The sequence below is a fragment of the Nerophis lumbriciformis genome, linkage group LG09 (assembly GCF_033978685.3).
Source record: "Nerophis lumbriciformis linkage group LG09, RoL_Nlum_v2.1, whole genome shotgun sequence".
NCBI classification, from domain to species: Eukaryota; Metazoa; Chordata; class Actinopteri; order Syngnathiformes; family Syngnathidae; genus Nerophis; species Nerophis lumbriciformis.
Genome location: NC_084556.2, coordinates 21,789,088 through 21,805,577, shown reverse-complemented (window position 1 = coordinate 21,805,577; position 16,490 = coordinate 21,789,088). Strand labels below are relative to the sequence as shown.

At 39.6% G+C, this 16,490-nt stretch overlaps 1 protein-coding gene across 2 annotated transcripts in view; it reads left to right on the top strand.

The window, feature by feature from the left end:
* Positions 1-15,796, top strand: part of chrne (cholinergic receptor, nicotinic, epsilon) — a 38,995-nt gene extending 23,199 nt beyond the window's left edge. Inside the window, exons 2-12 of one of the 2 annotated variants that reach the window (XM_061961579.1) lie at positions 4,234-4,367; positions 5,640-5,684; positions 5,771-5,880; positions 5,960-6,115; positions 6,185-6,285; positions 8,673-8,873; positions 11,459-11,573; positions 11,694-11,808; positions 15,085-15,292; positions 15,362-15,495; positions 15,566-15,796. In XM_061961579.1, coding sequence (XP_061817563.1) covers positions 4,234-4,367; positions 5,640-5,684; positions 5,771-5,880; positions 5,960-6,115; positions 6,185-6,285; positions 8,673-8,873; positions 11,459-11,573; positions 11,694-11,808; positions 15,085-15,292; positions 15,362-15,495; positions 15,566-15,733 — 1,487 coding nt within the window. In that variant the 3' untranslated portion in view covers positions 15,734-15,796. Of the gene's footprint in view, positions 1-4,233; positions 4,368-5,353; positions 5,492-5,639; positions 5,685-5,770; positions 5,881-5,959; positions 6,116-6,184; positions 6,286-8,672; positions 8,874-11,458; positions 11,574-11,693; positions 11,809-15,084; positions 15,293-15,361; positions 15,496-15,565 lie in introns of those variants that run through there. The other variant, XM_061961580.1, reaches the window with a different exon arrangement.
* Positions 15,797-16,490: the final 694 nt, after the last annotated feature.

The window sequence follows — 16,490 nt, the reverse complement described above, 5'->3', positions numbered from 1 at the left end:
CCCTCCTCTTGCGTGTTGTGTACTGACTAGAGATGCGCGGTTTGCGGACACAACCGCGGAGTCCGCGGATTATCCGCAGATCGGGCGGTTGAAATAAAAAAAAAAAAGATTTTATCCGCGGGTCGGGTCGGGCGGTTGAAATAAAAAAAAACTAGATTTTGAATAGATTCAGGTGGGTGGCAGTTAAACCAATTCGGAAATATATATACATAGTTAAATGTTGTTACCCACATACGAAAAACGAGCAGGCACCTGCAGCATATGCCACAACAGAAGAAGAAAAAAAAAAGAGATGGACACTTTTACGGAGCGGAGAAGGGATGCCTCGCCAGGGTCCGGGACCGAGGCTCCTTCTCCCGAGAGGGCCCCACCGGGAGCCATAGTTGAGGTGATCCGCGAGAAGGGCCCGACGCACGTCCAGGGTCACCACCGCACCGACACCCCGCCTCGTCCGCCTTCGCCGCGGCCGGCGTCACGCGCAGCAGGTAAGCAGCTTACTTGCCCGCCACCCCCGTGGCCGGGGGCTCGTAACAGGGGTCACTCCGCGCGCTCCGCCCGCGCAGCTTACCTGCCCGCCACCCTCGTTCCCGGGGGCGCGTAACAGGGGTCACTCCGCGCGCAGTGCGCTCACGAAAGGGTTGGGGCTCACCCTGGTGAGCCGAGTGGGCCATTTTTAGTAAGCAGAACTGGCGCTGCGGGATGAACCGAACGCCGGGTTAAGGCGCCCGATGCCGACGCTCATCAGACCCCAGAAAAGGTGTTGGTTGATATAGACAGCAGGACGGTGGCCATGGAAGTCGGAACCCGCTAAGGAGTGTGTAACAACCCACCTGCCAAATCAACTAGCCCTGAAAATGGATGGCGCTGGAGCGTCGGGCCCATACCCGGCCGTCGCCGGCAGCGAGAGCCGCGAGGGCTAGGCCGCGACGAGTAGGATGGCCGCCGCGGTGCGCGCTGAAGCCTCGGGCGCGAGCCCAGGTGGAGCCGCCGCGGGTGCGAGGGACATCGCACCTCCACGCGCTTGGAGGTGCGCTCAGCGCGGCTCCCAGATGATTGCGCACTGGTGTCTCCTTTCTTTAACAGGCAAAAGCTTTATAACCTCACTAATGCCTTGCATCGTCTATATTAGATATATAACAACGGGCGGGTGCGGGCGGGTGCAGTTCTGATTAAATGTTAGATCGGGTGGATGGCGGATGGTTGACGACTTTTGTGATGCGGTTGCGGATGAAATAATTGCCTATCCGCGCATCTCTAGTACTGACTGTGCCAATGCTGACACATCAACAGTTGTTCTTATGTTGTCCTCTCTCTAGACTCTTATTAACCTACTTGTTAATTTTCTGTTATTACCTGATTACTTTCATCTAGACGTCTTAAAGTTATTTGTGTTGTTTCAAGCTAGCTTAATGTCTCGTTTAGCTATAAGCATGCCTGCTCATGGCTTTCTCTCGGTGTCCAGTGATCAGTGTTGGGTTAGTTACTGAAAACCAGTAACTAGTTACAGTTACTAGTTACTTTATTTCAAAAGTAACTCAGTTACTAACTCAGTTACTTACACCAAAAAGTAATGCGTTACTGTGAAAAGTAACTATTTAGTTACTTCTTCTACTTTTTGTTTTTAAAGCTCCCATTATCATTATCATTTCAGTACTGTTATTGCACTGGAGAATAATACAATCTGTTGATCAACTTGACATACATTTGCATCACTGAACTCTGCTAAGCAATGTGCTCTACATACAACACACAAAGACAAAGATATGTTTCAAAGGGCCAATTTATTTCAAGCCAGAACAAACTGACAAAACGATTTTAAATAGCTGCAACATAACATACATAAGTAACAAACAGCATAATAACACTAACACTAACACTAACCACGTTAAACCCAGATTCCAAACTAACAAAGGTCTTAACTCATTCTCTTTCTATGCCACTTCAATATGGAATCCACTCCCAACAGGTGTAAAATAAAGGGCATCTCTATCCTCCTTCAAAACCGCACTAAAAGAACACCTCCAGGCAACTACAACCCTAAACTAACACCCTCCTTTCCACATAATACCTCTTCGGATTGTAAATAATCAAATGTAGACATTTTTTCTTATACTTTCTGATCTCTCTCTCTGTGTCCACTACTTGCTATACATATCCTACCAAGTCAGTCCTACACTGTTTCAATGTCCATTTCTCTGATGATGCAATTGTTGATGCTGATTGTTGATGACAGAAGTGTTGATACCAACCAAACCTAACCCCCCCCCATATCCCACATCCCGGATTGTAAATAATTCAATGTATATACTCTGATGATTATCTTGTGTGATGACTGTATTATGATGTTAGTATATATTTGATAGTATATATCTGTATCATGAATCAGTGGACGCCGACTTAAACAAGTTGAAAAACTTATTTGGGTGTTACCATTTAGTGGTCAATTGTATGGAATATGTACTGTACTGTGCAATCTACTAATAAAAGTTTCAATCAATCAATCAACAACATAGCTGTAAACCTGGCTTCACCTAAGGAAGGCACACGTGACATACACAGAGCCTAACCAGGCAGATTTGAATTGTTGTTTTGGGCAGTAGACGGGATCTTTAATCCAAGACACAACTTACATTTAACTAAAATGTTATTTTCTTTGTGCTCGACAAAAGAAAAGAAGTGAGAATATCTCATACTTGCCAACCCTCCCGAATTTCAGTGCCTCTCCCCGGGACAACCATTCTCCCAGATTTCTCCCGATTTCCAGCCGGACTTAAGGCACGCCCCTCCAGGTCCGTGCGGATCTGAGTGAGGACAGCCTGTCGTCACGTCCGCTTGGCCAACCAAAAAGTAACCACAGAACACTATACCGTATAGTCGTATAGTGTTCTGTGGTTACTTTTTTGTTGGCCAACGGTTGACGTTGTATTGCGCACCCCCCTCCCCTGCCCTCCCCTCCCCACACCCACACACACACACACACACAGAGTGCAGAGGAAGAATCAGAAGCATGTCATTGCTTCGCTGCTATAAAACACGATCAGATCCTCAGTTTCTAGCCGATACTACATAAAAAATAACGTAAAATATTGCAGTAACGCATCATGTAGTAACGGTAACTGAGTTACTGAATATAAAAAATAACGCGTTAGATTACTAGTTACCGCCGAAACTAACGGCGTTACAGTAACGCGTTACTTTGTAACGCGTTAGTCCCAACACTGCCAGTGATAATAATACTCAATAATGATACTCAAGATGCTAAGAAATTAGATTTAATTGCCGTGGTAGAGGTGTTTTTTTTTTTTACTTAGAATGGAGATACACAATTGGCTGCTAGCTTGTCAGATGGGGGACTGAAAATAAATAAAGTGGCATTGAAAGGCATTAACACCAATTACATACTTTTCACGAAAATCGTCATGGACAGGCCGATGGCCGATCAATCTTCAAATCCCTGTCAAACAATGAGGGTCACATCACAGTTATGGCTGCCCTCAGAGGGACGTTTGTAACAGTGACTATCATATGAATACAAATGTAAAGGAATTCACCTCATGACATTACTTCTATGCATTTGATGATTAAGTTTTTTTTCCGTACAGAGTAAAAAAAAACCTGCAAATTTTGCAATAAAAAAACGGCAGCTCAGTCGCCAGATTTTTACCGTAAAATATAAGGTAGGTTTTTTTCCAGCATATTACTGTAAAATTGAAAAACAGTACCACTGTTTTTTTACAGTAAAATTCTGGAAACTAAGCTGCCAGGTTTTTTTTTTAGCCGAACAATCTACTATCACTAAATGTTGATGGATAACTAAATGGCTTTGAAATCATAAGTCTTCAATCCCCAGGCTTGTGTGGAGTTTCTTCTTCCCTTGACTGCATGGGATCCCTTCTGGTACTCCGGCTTCCTCCCACCTCCAAAGACATGCACCTGGAGATAGGTTGATTGGCAACACTAAATTGGCCCTAGTGTTTGAATGTTGTCTGTGTTGGCCCTGGGATGAGGTGGCGACTTGTCCAGGGTGTATCTTGGTACTTACGTATTGTGAGGCACACGCACTAACCCCTGTTCTACCGTGCTGTACTTTATTGACACATTATTTCCAGGCTTTTGCTGAGCATTTAAAATGATGACGCGGGCCAGATTTGTCCCCCAGGCTTTGAGTTTGACACCTGTGCTCTAACACATTAGCACATGGACTCATCCCCTGTCCTTTTTCTCTGCTTGCAGTTCAGTGTAATGAGGAGATGCAACTTATCCAATACATGTTCAATGGCTATAACAAGAACATCCGCCCTGTGGTCCATCCTGAGGACAAACTGGACGTTCAGATCAAGCTGACCCTCACCAACCTTATTTCTCTGGTGAGAGCACACACATCTTTTGCAACGAGGCTCCATTGAACATTTAAAGGGGTCATATTATTTATTTGTTTTCTACATTCAAAACACTTCCTTGAGGGCTACATAACATGTAATTGTGGTTCTTTTGTCCAAATTTTGCATAGATTATGTTTTACAGACTGCTTTCTGACCATCTCTTCAGGATGCAATGCTTTGTGGGCGGTCTTATTTGCATGGCTCCACTTTGACAGCGTCTTCTCCCATCTTTGTTGTAGTTTTAGCGCTTCCATAGCGAGACTACTGACAGATTAAGTTTAAACTACTTTGTGTTATAAATGGCAACAGTGGAAGATGCATGTGCATGTACGAGCCAATCTGCCCCACAAGAGGATAGCGAAAAAAGAGCTTATTGACCACAATGGCAAAGCACTTTGGGTAAATTTATACCATATATGGATAATCCGCTGATGTCCGAGGTCAGAAAATGTCACAAGACATAGCAAATTCTAAACGGTTTGTATGGAGGATGTCAGAGTATGTTGGTGACGAACCCCAAGATGCAGAGATGACGGCAGGCATTGAGCGAGAAAACATGATTTAATTTAACACTATAGTAAAAAAAAAAAACAAAAGGGTACAAACAAAATGCGCGCACAAGGCGGAGAACAAACTTGGCTATGAACTAAAATAGCACAAAGGCTAACTGTCGACAAGAAACAAAAACACTTACTGTGACACGAAGGAACTATGACATGAGCAGAGTGAACAAAAGTAGACAGAGGTACAACGACAAGTATTATGACAGGTAGTAGTGACTTCGACAATGACATTAATCCAGCAGTGACTGGAGGGTAGGGCAGGTATAAATAGCAGCTGGCTGATTGACACCAGGTGTGGCCAGGTGCCAATCAGCCACAGCTGAGGGGACACAGCACTCAGGGAGACAAACAGGAAACAGAACCAAAACAAGAGCGCTGACAGGAAATACTACACACACAGAGGGAAAACTAAAACACAACCAAACTGTCAGGGGCAAGCCTGACAGAGGAAGTATGAAGAAAGGCAAGATTGTTTTATAAATATCTTTGATTTCACATTTTCGGGACTTATGCAGATCCCAAATACACAAGAACAGGTACCAATAGGTAAGAAAAGTTGGTTTTGCATAAAAGGGCCCCTTTAAAATGTTCTTAAGAGCTCACTTAGCACCTTCTGGTAAATGTACAGTATGTGATAAATAATCATTTCCAAATGGAGGTAATTTATTCTGACTTTCTTTGCTTTGTATTACAGAATGAAAAGGAAGAGACTCTTATGACCAACGTCTGGATTGAAATAGTAAGTTTTGTCTGCATTCCTTGGCAAAGCACCTTTTCACCACCCCACTGGATCAAGTTGTCATTTTTTTTAAATATCATCTACAGCAATGGATTGATTATCGTCTGGCCTGGAATACATCGGATCACCATGGCATAGACATCATCCGTGTCCCCTGCAAAACTGTCTGGCTCCCTGACATTGTCCTTGAAAACAAGTAAGAGTGAAAAGCTCACTTTCTCCTGCCCACACTTTGGGTATTAGGGTCTTCAAGTCTTTATCCTCCATCCCTGCAGCATTGATGGCAAGTTTGATGTGGCTTACTATGCCAATGTTTTGATCTCCAACAATGGTGGGATCTATTGGCTTCCTCCAGCTATCTATCGCAGCACGTGTGCCATAGAGATCACCTACTTCCCTTTTGATTATCAAAATTGCACACTAGCGTTCAGGTAAGCCCCAATTCATACGCAAATACACACTGAAAATGATGTGGGATTTTAAATTCTCTTATGTCAAAGATCGCAGACCTACAGTGCCAATGAAGTGGACCTCATATTGGCTGTTGGAGAAACAGGCGAAACAATAGAATGGGTGGACATTGACCCCGAGGCCTTTACTGGTAAATATAATTTATCTAATGTCCGATAAAGAAACTGCAGTTCCATTACTCTAATGCAGAGCTTCTTACATAGAGAGAACTTTCAATGGGGTGGGATTATCGATCTAAATATTTAGAGTTTCAAATTGATACAAAGGTGAATATTGGTATCTGATCGATATCCATCGTTGCAAGTATCAAGTTGTATGTTGTAATATGTATGGGTCCCCCCAGTGTGAGATCGACTTTTTTTTACTCATCCTTCCCCCGCGCCTAAACCTTTTTTCCACCTTTAACGGAGCGCTGTAAGTGGCGAGCCATCAGCGTTCCTGTTCTGTTACCCTGTACAATGTTTGTCTAATCTTGAACAGGTTTGTGCTGAAAATGAAGTTTTGTTGCACTTGTGCAATAACAATGAAGATCCTTCCTTCCTTCCAAGACCAATAAGTTTGTCGCAGTTTTTCGTCTTAGAGTTTATGCAACTGCAGCTTCTCTTCTAGTGTGTCAGTGCAAACAGCACACATCTCTCTCTCTTTTCCCTCCCTCTTCCTGCTCTACTTACGACTGACTTTATTTTTCTGAAATATCTTGTGTATTAGAAGATATTCTTTTTTGACATTTGTATTTGTATTTTTGCTACATTGTTGCTTTGTTATTTCACACGTGACTATTTTCTTAAACAATTGTATGTTGTATAGAATGCAATAAGGGAATTACTTTTATTTTTATTTAGAGATGTCCGATAATATCGGCCTGCCGATATTATCGGCCGATAAATGCGTTAAAATGTATTATCGGAAATTATCGGTATCGTTTTTTTTATTATCAGTATCGTTTTGTTTTGTTTTGCTTTTAAAAAAAAAAAATTTATTAAATCAACATAAAAAACACAAAATACACTTACTATTAGTGCACCAAGCCAAAAAACCTCCCTCCCCCATTTACACTCATTCACACAAAAGGGTTGTTTCTTTCTGTTATTAATATTCTGGTTCCTACATTATATATCAATATATATCAATACAGTCTGCAAGTAATACAGTCCGTAAGCACACATGATTGTGTGTGCTGCTGGTCCACTAATAGTACTAACCTTTAACAGTTAATTTTACAAATTTTCATTCATTACTAGTTTCTATGTAGCTGTTATATTGTTTTACTTTTTTTTTTATTCAAGAAATGTTTTTAATTTATTTATCTTATTTTATTTTATTAATCTTTTTTAAAAATACCTTATCTTCACCATACCTGGTTGTCCAAATTAGGCATGATAATGTGTTAATTCCACGACTGTATATATCGGTTGATATCGGTATTGGTTGATATCGGTATCGGTAATTAAAGAGTTGGACAATATCGGAACATCGGATATCGGCAAAAAGCCATTATCGGACATCCCTATTTTTATTACATTATTTTATATTGATATATTTACTTATAGAAACATTTTTATTTGCATAAAATTGTTTCCTGTCTTCTCATTATGGGTTTAGACTCTCGAAATGTGTTTTATGATAGTGACAGTTCAAGTCAAAAGTATCTGTATCGACAATACTATCCTTATATCTACTTGGCATCGGATCGATACCATAATTGCCAGTATCGTCCACCTTTAGCTTTGAGCATTAACATCTTTATTCAAGCTTCAACCTACAACCAGGTGGCAGCAGTCTTCTTCGTCTTTTTACAACTAATAATATTGTTGACTAGAAAGTTAGTTTTGTATAATTTATAATCATTATTTTTACGCAAAAAAAAAAATGCAGCTCAGTCTCCAGAATTATACGGTAAAAATAACCGTATGCACTGTAAAAACAACTTCAGATTTTACAGTAAAATGAAAAGAACGATAAAAAATGGCAGCTCAATCGGCAGAATTTTACTGTAAAAATAACATTAATGCCGTTTTTGAATTTACTGTAATGCACCGTAGAAACAACACCATGGATGTTACGGTAAGAAAAACTGCCAGCTCATTTCCTAGAATTTTACAGTAAAAACAAACAAACAGTAGTACTGCTTTTCAAATGTACAGTAATGCACTGTGAAAAGAGAGTTTTATTATAAAAAACAACAACAGTACCTTTTTTAGATTGACTGTAAAGTACTATAATAACAGCAACCATTGAATGTACGGTAAAGGAAACTGCCAGAATTTTACAGTAAAAATTAAATGTTACCGTTTTTTCAATTTACAGTAATGCTCTGTAAAATCAATTATCAAACATTTTACTGTGAAAATGTTAGTAGTTTCTCTTTGCCAGCATAAAAATGATGATTCAACATAATTCAAGGGTTCAACCAGAACTCAGACCATGACATTCAATGCCATGTTGAGTGTTGTGTAACATGCAGCTGTACGTAGCCACCATGTTCTCTGTTTGCTTACTATAGTTTTCACCTCCTAGAGAATGGCGAGTGGGCCATCGTCCATCGTCCAGCCAGGAAAATGATCAACGCGCGATATTCCCCGGATGACCTGGAGTATCAGGAGATCATTTTCAACCTGGTCATCCAGAGGAAGCCCCTCTTCTACGTCATCAACATCATCCTGCCATGCTCCCTCATATCTTCACTGGTCGTATTAGCGTACTTCTTACCAGCTCAAGGTCAGCGAGGCCATTATTTGTTCTCCACGTCTCGTTATAACCTTTGGAATGGAATTTACAAGGATGTTAAGAGTTTAAAGCTCTTATTATTTTGTCTCATTGTTAAAACATGAAAACAACTATCCAATTAAACAATGTATTAAACATCGGAACCAGGATTTAAATGTATTCATTTAAATCTATTGCACTGTATTACTGTACAGCGGGGGTCTCAAACTAACGGCCAGGGGGCTATTTGCAACCCGCCGGCCCATATTTCATGGCCCTCGACTTAACTTCATAGTTTAGTGCATGGGTGTCAAACTCAAAGCCCGGGGCCAGATGTGGCCTGCCACATCATTTTGTATGGCCCGTGAAAGCCTCGACTAAATAAGCCTCTATAAAGTACTTTAATATCTATCTCCATTTTGACAGAAAAAATAAATAAATAAAATAAACACTTCCTTGTGGTCTACATAACATGTAATGGTGGTTATATATATATATATTTCCATCCATCCATCCATCTTCTTCTGCTTATCCGAGGTCGGGTCGCGGGGGCAGCAGCCTAAGCAGGGAAGCCCAGACTTCCCTCTCCCCAGCCACTTCGTCCAGCTCCTCCCGGGGGATCCCAAGGCGTTCCCAGGCCAGCCGGGAGAGATAGTCTTCCCAACGTGTCATGGGTCTTCCATATATATATATATATATATATATATATATATATATATATATATATATATATATATATATATATATATATATATATATATTTGTTTGTTTGTTTTTTAATTTATATATATATATATATATATATATATATTTGTTTGTTTGTTTTTTAATTTATATATATATATATATATATATATATATATATTTGTTTGTTTGTTTTTTAATTTATATATATATATATATATATATATATATATATATATATATATATATATATATATATATATATATATATACTGTATATATACATAGTTAACTATTTTAAATTAATGTATTATCTAATGACGCAACAAAATTATAGTATCGTACATTCCAAATTTTTTTCAGTAAAAAAAATACTAAAATACTTGCTTGACTTATAATGTCAAACAAATTATCTATCAATTCTATACTGTAAAAATTAAAATAGTATTGACGGTAAAAACGGTAAAAAATAGACATAGAATTTAACTGTAAAAAACAGTTGTATTTCTTAAAAACAACCATAGATTTTAAGGTAAAAAAAACTAAACAAAAAAAACTGTGGTACAATTTACCGTTTACATTGATAAACCGTGAAAAAAACACTCTAAATGCTACACTAAAACTCTGCTGACTGAGCTGTTTATCGCAAAATGTACAGATTTTTTTTCTACAGCTTATATAAAATACATATATAATAATCAAATGCATGGGCAATTGTGTAACAATATCATTAAACAAATCCTTATACGTTTATATGAATATATTATTCACTGTTACATAACTGTGACGTGGCCCTCAATGGAGTTTGAAACCCCTGGTTAAGTGTAATTGTGGCCTGCACACCCTGAGAAGCTAATTGTTAAATATATTATAGCAATCTTGAATCCCACCCTAAAGGACGGTCCAAACAGAAAAATTATAGCGAAACAAACACACGCATTACATTTTACATTAAAATCACTTAAGGCCTAGCATAGCTCTAGGTCACCATAGCAGCTGGTAAAATTAGTTAACACATTTAGTCATGAGGTTCAGAAGTGAATATTTTGTGCCCCCCAGCCTTACACCGACTTTACCTCTGGCGGCCCCCAGGTCAATTGAGTTTGAGACCCCTGCTGTACAGTATTATGTTGTTTTATAGAATAGACTATACACACAATAATGTTTGTAATATCCAGTATATTGTTCAATATATTTTTGTACAACAGTGATCGCCTCGTTTATCGCATTAATTGGTTCCGGGCCTGACCGCGGTAGATGAATTAGTGCGAAGCAGGAATTATTCTTTATAAATCACATGGCGACTTGTCCAGAGTGTATACCGCTTTCCGCCCGAATGCAGCTGAGATAAGCTCCAGCACCCCCCGTGACCCCGAAAGGGACAAGCGATAGAAAATGGATGGATGGATTGAAATCACATATTTTCATTGCTGGAGAATAGAAAACTGTTTATGACCTTATAAATAAGTTTTAATTTATACCTCTACACATGAAATAACACACTTTAGTCATGATTATACTCTGTTAATCCAATTTAGTAATGCTGCTTGAGGCTGAGCCAATCAATGGCCACAATACTAAACAGCGCTCTCTGATCGGTTTGGTCTCCTCTCGTGGCCAATACTTCTGTAGTATTGATATTTTTGTTTTATTTAGCCATTTTTATGCTGTCTTCTATCTTCAATAGAGTGAATCAGCTAACTTTGAAAGCGTGATGTGATGAGGGACGACTGTAACGTTATTGTTTTAAATAAAATCAATCTTCTTTTTTTTTTGCATTTAATGCACAGTGCTGTTTGTTTCTGCACAGTGGTTATATTTGTGTGTCCTGTCTTCACAAGTCATTCTTTAAAATGTTCTTTTTAGATTGTCTTTTTGTTTAATACTGTACAATATTCTTGTCCACTTCACAGCCGGCGGTCAAAAATTGACGGTGTCCATCTCCGTCTTGCTGGCTCAGACTGTCTTCCTCTTTCTTATTGCTCAGAAGGTCCCGGAGACATCGCTCTCTGTCCCGCTCCTTGGCAAGTGAGTCAGCATTTTTGTCACAGTCATCGGGCTTTAACTTGGTGACCTTTTGAGTGCAGCATTGCGTTCTAAGCAGTGCTGCCTGTTTCTTTTTGTGATCATTTCTAATGTCCTCCTCAGGTACATCATCTTTGTTATGTGCGTTACCACTCTCATTGCTACCAATCAGATTGTGGTGTTGAACTTCTCCCTGCGCAGCCCCAGCACTCACACCATGTCCCATAACATCAAGCATGTAAGTGAATCTATGCATCACCCAAGGACATACACTCTAATGCAAACTGTGTGTGATGCACTTAAATATCTGAACCTCAAAACGTTTTAATGCCTAAACTGGCCTTCTAAGTATAAAACACCCATGATACTACAAACCCTATCATGCACTGCATTATGATACGATATTTGTAGGATAATTGCACTTTTTTGGTGCAATTTAGGATCAATAATTAAATCATTTAAATCATATGAGGTACAATAGTTTGATCCTTTCAATACATGGCTAGCAGCAACTATTACAGGATACATCCTGCACTATGCCTGATATTGTGCATTGACTCATGTGCATCGCTATTCTGCCAGTAGCAACTTTTATTTCAGGTAAAACTGCATTATTAACTAGATACAATGTTTTGGGTATTGTTTATCATTTTATTCCTCAAATATACGATGATTATTTTTTTAAATTATATTAATCACACTTTGGAATTTGGATTAATTGCGATTAAGCACAGTTGCTACAAAGTTCCTGTCAGCGTTGTTTGTCATTCATTGATTGTTGTCGAATTTGCAAACACTGCTCAACACAGACGTCATAACGTCATCGAAGCACACCTTTTAAGCATTGACACGCAGCGCCAACATTTTAGAACAAAGAAAGACAATAGAAGAAAGGTAAACATATAATAAATCTGTTTGTGGCAACATATGAGAAAGTTATGTACAAGTTTCACTTTTGCATCTCCTTGCCCATAACTGTGGTGCGTTCACAGGCTCGATTAAAGTTAGGAATGAAAGCATAACTTATTTTTAAAGACAGGGGGAGACTCCCATGAGATTCACTAATTTTAAAATAGTCAAATGATAATAATGTGTTGCTTTGATTTGTATAATCCTACATGTATCAGCTAATCTCCTTTACACTGATCATTTTAACTGAATAATCACAGTTTGTATGATTATTCATATTCTGGCCACTTTATATAAATGTGTTGGCTTTTTTATTAAAAAAATAAAATAAAAAAATAAATACAAACCCCGTTTCCATATGAGTTGGGAATTTGTGTTAGATGTAAATATAAACGGAATACAATGATTTGCAAATCCCTTTCAATCCATATTCAATTGAATGCACTACAAAGATAACATATTTGATGTTTAAACTCATAAACTTTATTTTTGTTTTGCAAGTAATAATTAACTTAGAATTTAATGGCTGCAACACGTGCCAAAGTAGTTGGGAAAGACGTTTCTGGGTGTTGTTGATAAACGGTTTTCGTCTTGCATAGGAGAGTTTTAACTTGCACTTACAGATGTAGCGACCAACTGTAGTTACTGACAGTGGGTTTCTGAAGTGTTCCTGAGCCCATGTGGTGACATCCTTTACACTCTGATGTTGCTTGTTGATGCAGTACAGCCTGAGGGATCGAAGGTCACGGGCTTAGCTACTTACGTGCAGTGATTTCTCCAGATTCTCTGAACCCTTTGATGATATTACGGACCATAGATGGTGAAATCCCTAAATTCCTTGCAATAGCTGGTTGAGAAAGATTTTTCTTAAACTGTTCAATAATTTGCTCACGCATTTGTTGACGAAGTGGTGACCCTCGCCCCATCCTTGTTTGTGAATGACTGAGCAATTCATGGAATTTACTTTTATACCCAATCATGGCACCCACCTGTTCCCAATTTGCCTGTTCACCTGTGGGATGTTCCAAATAAGTGTTTGATGAGCATTCCTCAACTTTATCAGTATTTATTGCCACCTTTCCCAACTTCTTTGTCATGTGTTGCTGGCATCAAATTCTAAAGTTAATGATTATTTGCAAAAAAAAAAATGTTTATCAGTTTGAACATCAAATATGTTGTCTTTGTAGCATATTCAACTGAATATGGGTTGAAAATGATTTGCAAATCATTGTATGCTGTTTATATTTACATCTAACACAATTTCCCAATTCTTATGGAAACGGGGTTTGTAGAAAAAAAAAAAATGAACAAAAACTAATTATTTATGGGTTTATCTAGATCAGTGACTCTCAAACTGTGGGACAGCTACCACTACTTACTTACTTAGGCTTTTAAATTCCCTGAGGAACATAGGCCATTGATGAAACTCCTCCATCCCCTTCGGTCTTGTGCCCTTCGCTCCAGTTGTTGCCATGACAGCCCTTGCGCCTTCATCTCCTGCTCTGTGGTTCTTCTCCATGTGGCTCTAGGACTTCCTCTCTTCCTCTTGCCTTGCGGGTTCCATGTTAGAGCATGTTTCGTGATTGAGCTATTGTGTCTACGCAGTGTGTGACCAATCAATTTCCATTTCCTCCTCCTGACTTGTGTTTCTATTGTGTCTTGTCTCGTGAGGTCCCACAGGTTGGCATTGGAGATGGTGTTAGGCCAGTAGATACCTAGGAGGCGACGGAGGCAGCGGTTGAAGAATGTCTGTATTTTGTTGAGTCACTAAATTGGCCCTAGTGTGTGAATGTGAGTGTGAATGTTGTCTGTCTGTCTGTGTTGGCCCTGCGATGAGGTGGCGACTTGTCCAGGGTGTACCCCGCCTTCCGCCCGATTGTAGCTGAGATAGGCTCCAGCGCCCCCGCGACCCCGAAGGGAATAAGCGGTAGAAAATGGATGGATGGATGGATGTTGGCGGTGATCTTCCAGGTTTCTGAACTGTAGAGTAAGGTGGATTTGACGTTTGAGTTGAAGATTTGCAGTTTGGTCTTGAGTGATATGTTTTTTGCTTTCCACATTTTATTTAGGATAGTGAATGTGGTCCTTGCTTTTCCAATTCTGGCACTGACATCCTCCTCTGTTCCTCCGTCCACAGCTACCGCTAGGGGTGCTCCAAATAATCACTTCATTAAGAGATTAGTGTTTTATTTTCCTTCATTCAAACACAGTGTTACTCTTCAAACTGTGTGTAATGTTACAGTCAATAAACCTGTGTCTTATTTTTAATGACTAGTCAGGCTTACTACGCTACTGTATTTTAATGTTGGTCATTCTGTCGGTACTCGGCGAGCCAAGTGTTTTCTGAGGTGGTATGTTGAAAAAAATTTGAGAACTGCTGATCTGGACACATTCCAGGTATGTTAATCCCATCTTTAAAAAGTTGTGTGTTTTCAAAAGCTTCCATGCAATAATTAGTTTTTTAGTGCATGTGAACATACCAAATATGTGTGTGCGTGACGGTGATGTTAGTTGTAGGGTGGGATGGGGGCCCAGTATTGTGTGCGCCCCTACCTCTTGGTGTCACTTTAATGTTGTCAATTTCACTCCAATACTTCCCCTTCAGCTGTTTTTAGAATTGGTTCCCCGCTTCCTCGGCATGTCCCCATTGGTGGACGACAACGAGGTGACGTCAGAAGTGAACAACATGAGAGATCGGAGGCGAGACTCCTTCGGCCTCATGCAGAGAGCAGAGGAGTACGTGCTCAAACAGCCCCGCAGCGAGATGATGTTTGACAAGCAAAAGGAGAAGCATAGCCTGATGCAACCCAACGGTGAGACATCGGTGTATATTCCAAGCTCACACACTACAGGCTGTCCTTAAATGTCGGTGTTCTCTTTAGTGGATGGCGTTGATGCCAACACTACAGCCAATTTGTACAAGAGTTTAGCCCAAGCTGCACCAGAGATAAAGCAATGTGTGGACGCCTGCAACTTCATTGCGGAGACTACAAGACAACAAAACAACACTGGATCTGTGAGCATTATTTGCACACATGTCTGCATTATCCCACACATCTGTCTCACATTCATCTTACCTTATGAAGGAAATTGAAAGCTGGGTACTGATCGGGAAGATGATTGACAAGGTGTGTTTCTGGGCGGCCATTCTCCTCTTCATCATCGGCACAGTGGGGATCTTCCTCACGGGACACTTCAACAGGGCGCCCGAATGGCCATTTCCCGGGGAGAGCAAAAAATACACCCCTAATTGAAGAAAGGGAAAAAAACCTGAAAACTTTTGAGGCTAAGACCTCCCTAAGGTTTACTATACTTCACACAGTGTGTGAGGATGACAGTAGTGATCTCTGACCCCGTGCAGGATCCTCATCGGGGGTGAATTGAGTCTGTAGAGTGTGAGAGATTTTGCAGCACATCTCATGACAGCACATGTGTCTCTTTGAGGAAAAGCCCTATTGGTGAAAGTTACACGGCCATATGAGCGATAGGTGGGTCAGGACACATTGATTGAACTCATTGTAATCAATATAACGATTACTTTTATTTGCAAGTTTGCCGTGTGGGTTAAAGCAATTCACACTTTAAGTAGAATTAGGTCAAACAAGAAATGTATGTATTGAGACAAGGAATAATTTTAGTTTTTGTCTACTTTGTATAATAAAGTTGCCCTGTTTGTGTGGGCTTTTAGTGACTCCAAACCTGCATGTGTCTTATATGAGGAACATGGTAATGTAATTTGAGCCAGTCAATGCATTATAGCCTAACAATGATTTATTATCAAAATGTTATGTTTAAGGTATGTTTTTTTAAATAAATTAATTCAATACAATTTTATTGTGTGATTTTTTGACTTGGCTAAATATTTCTTACACTTTTGGAAAAGAAAGACACTGACTAGGGCTGCAACGATTAATCGATTAATTTGATTAGGAAAAAAATATTTGATTTATATTTTGTTGATTTGATTAATTGTTTATTGTCAAGAAAATTGATCAAATCCGAACTGCATGA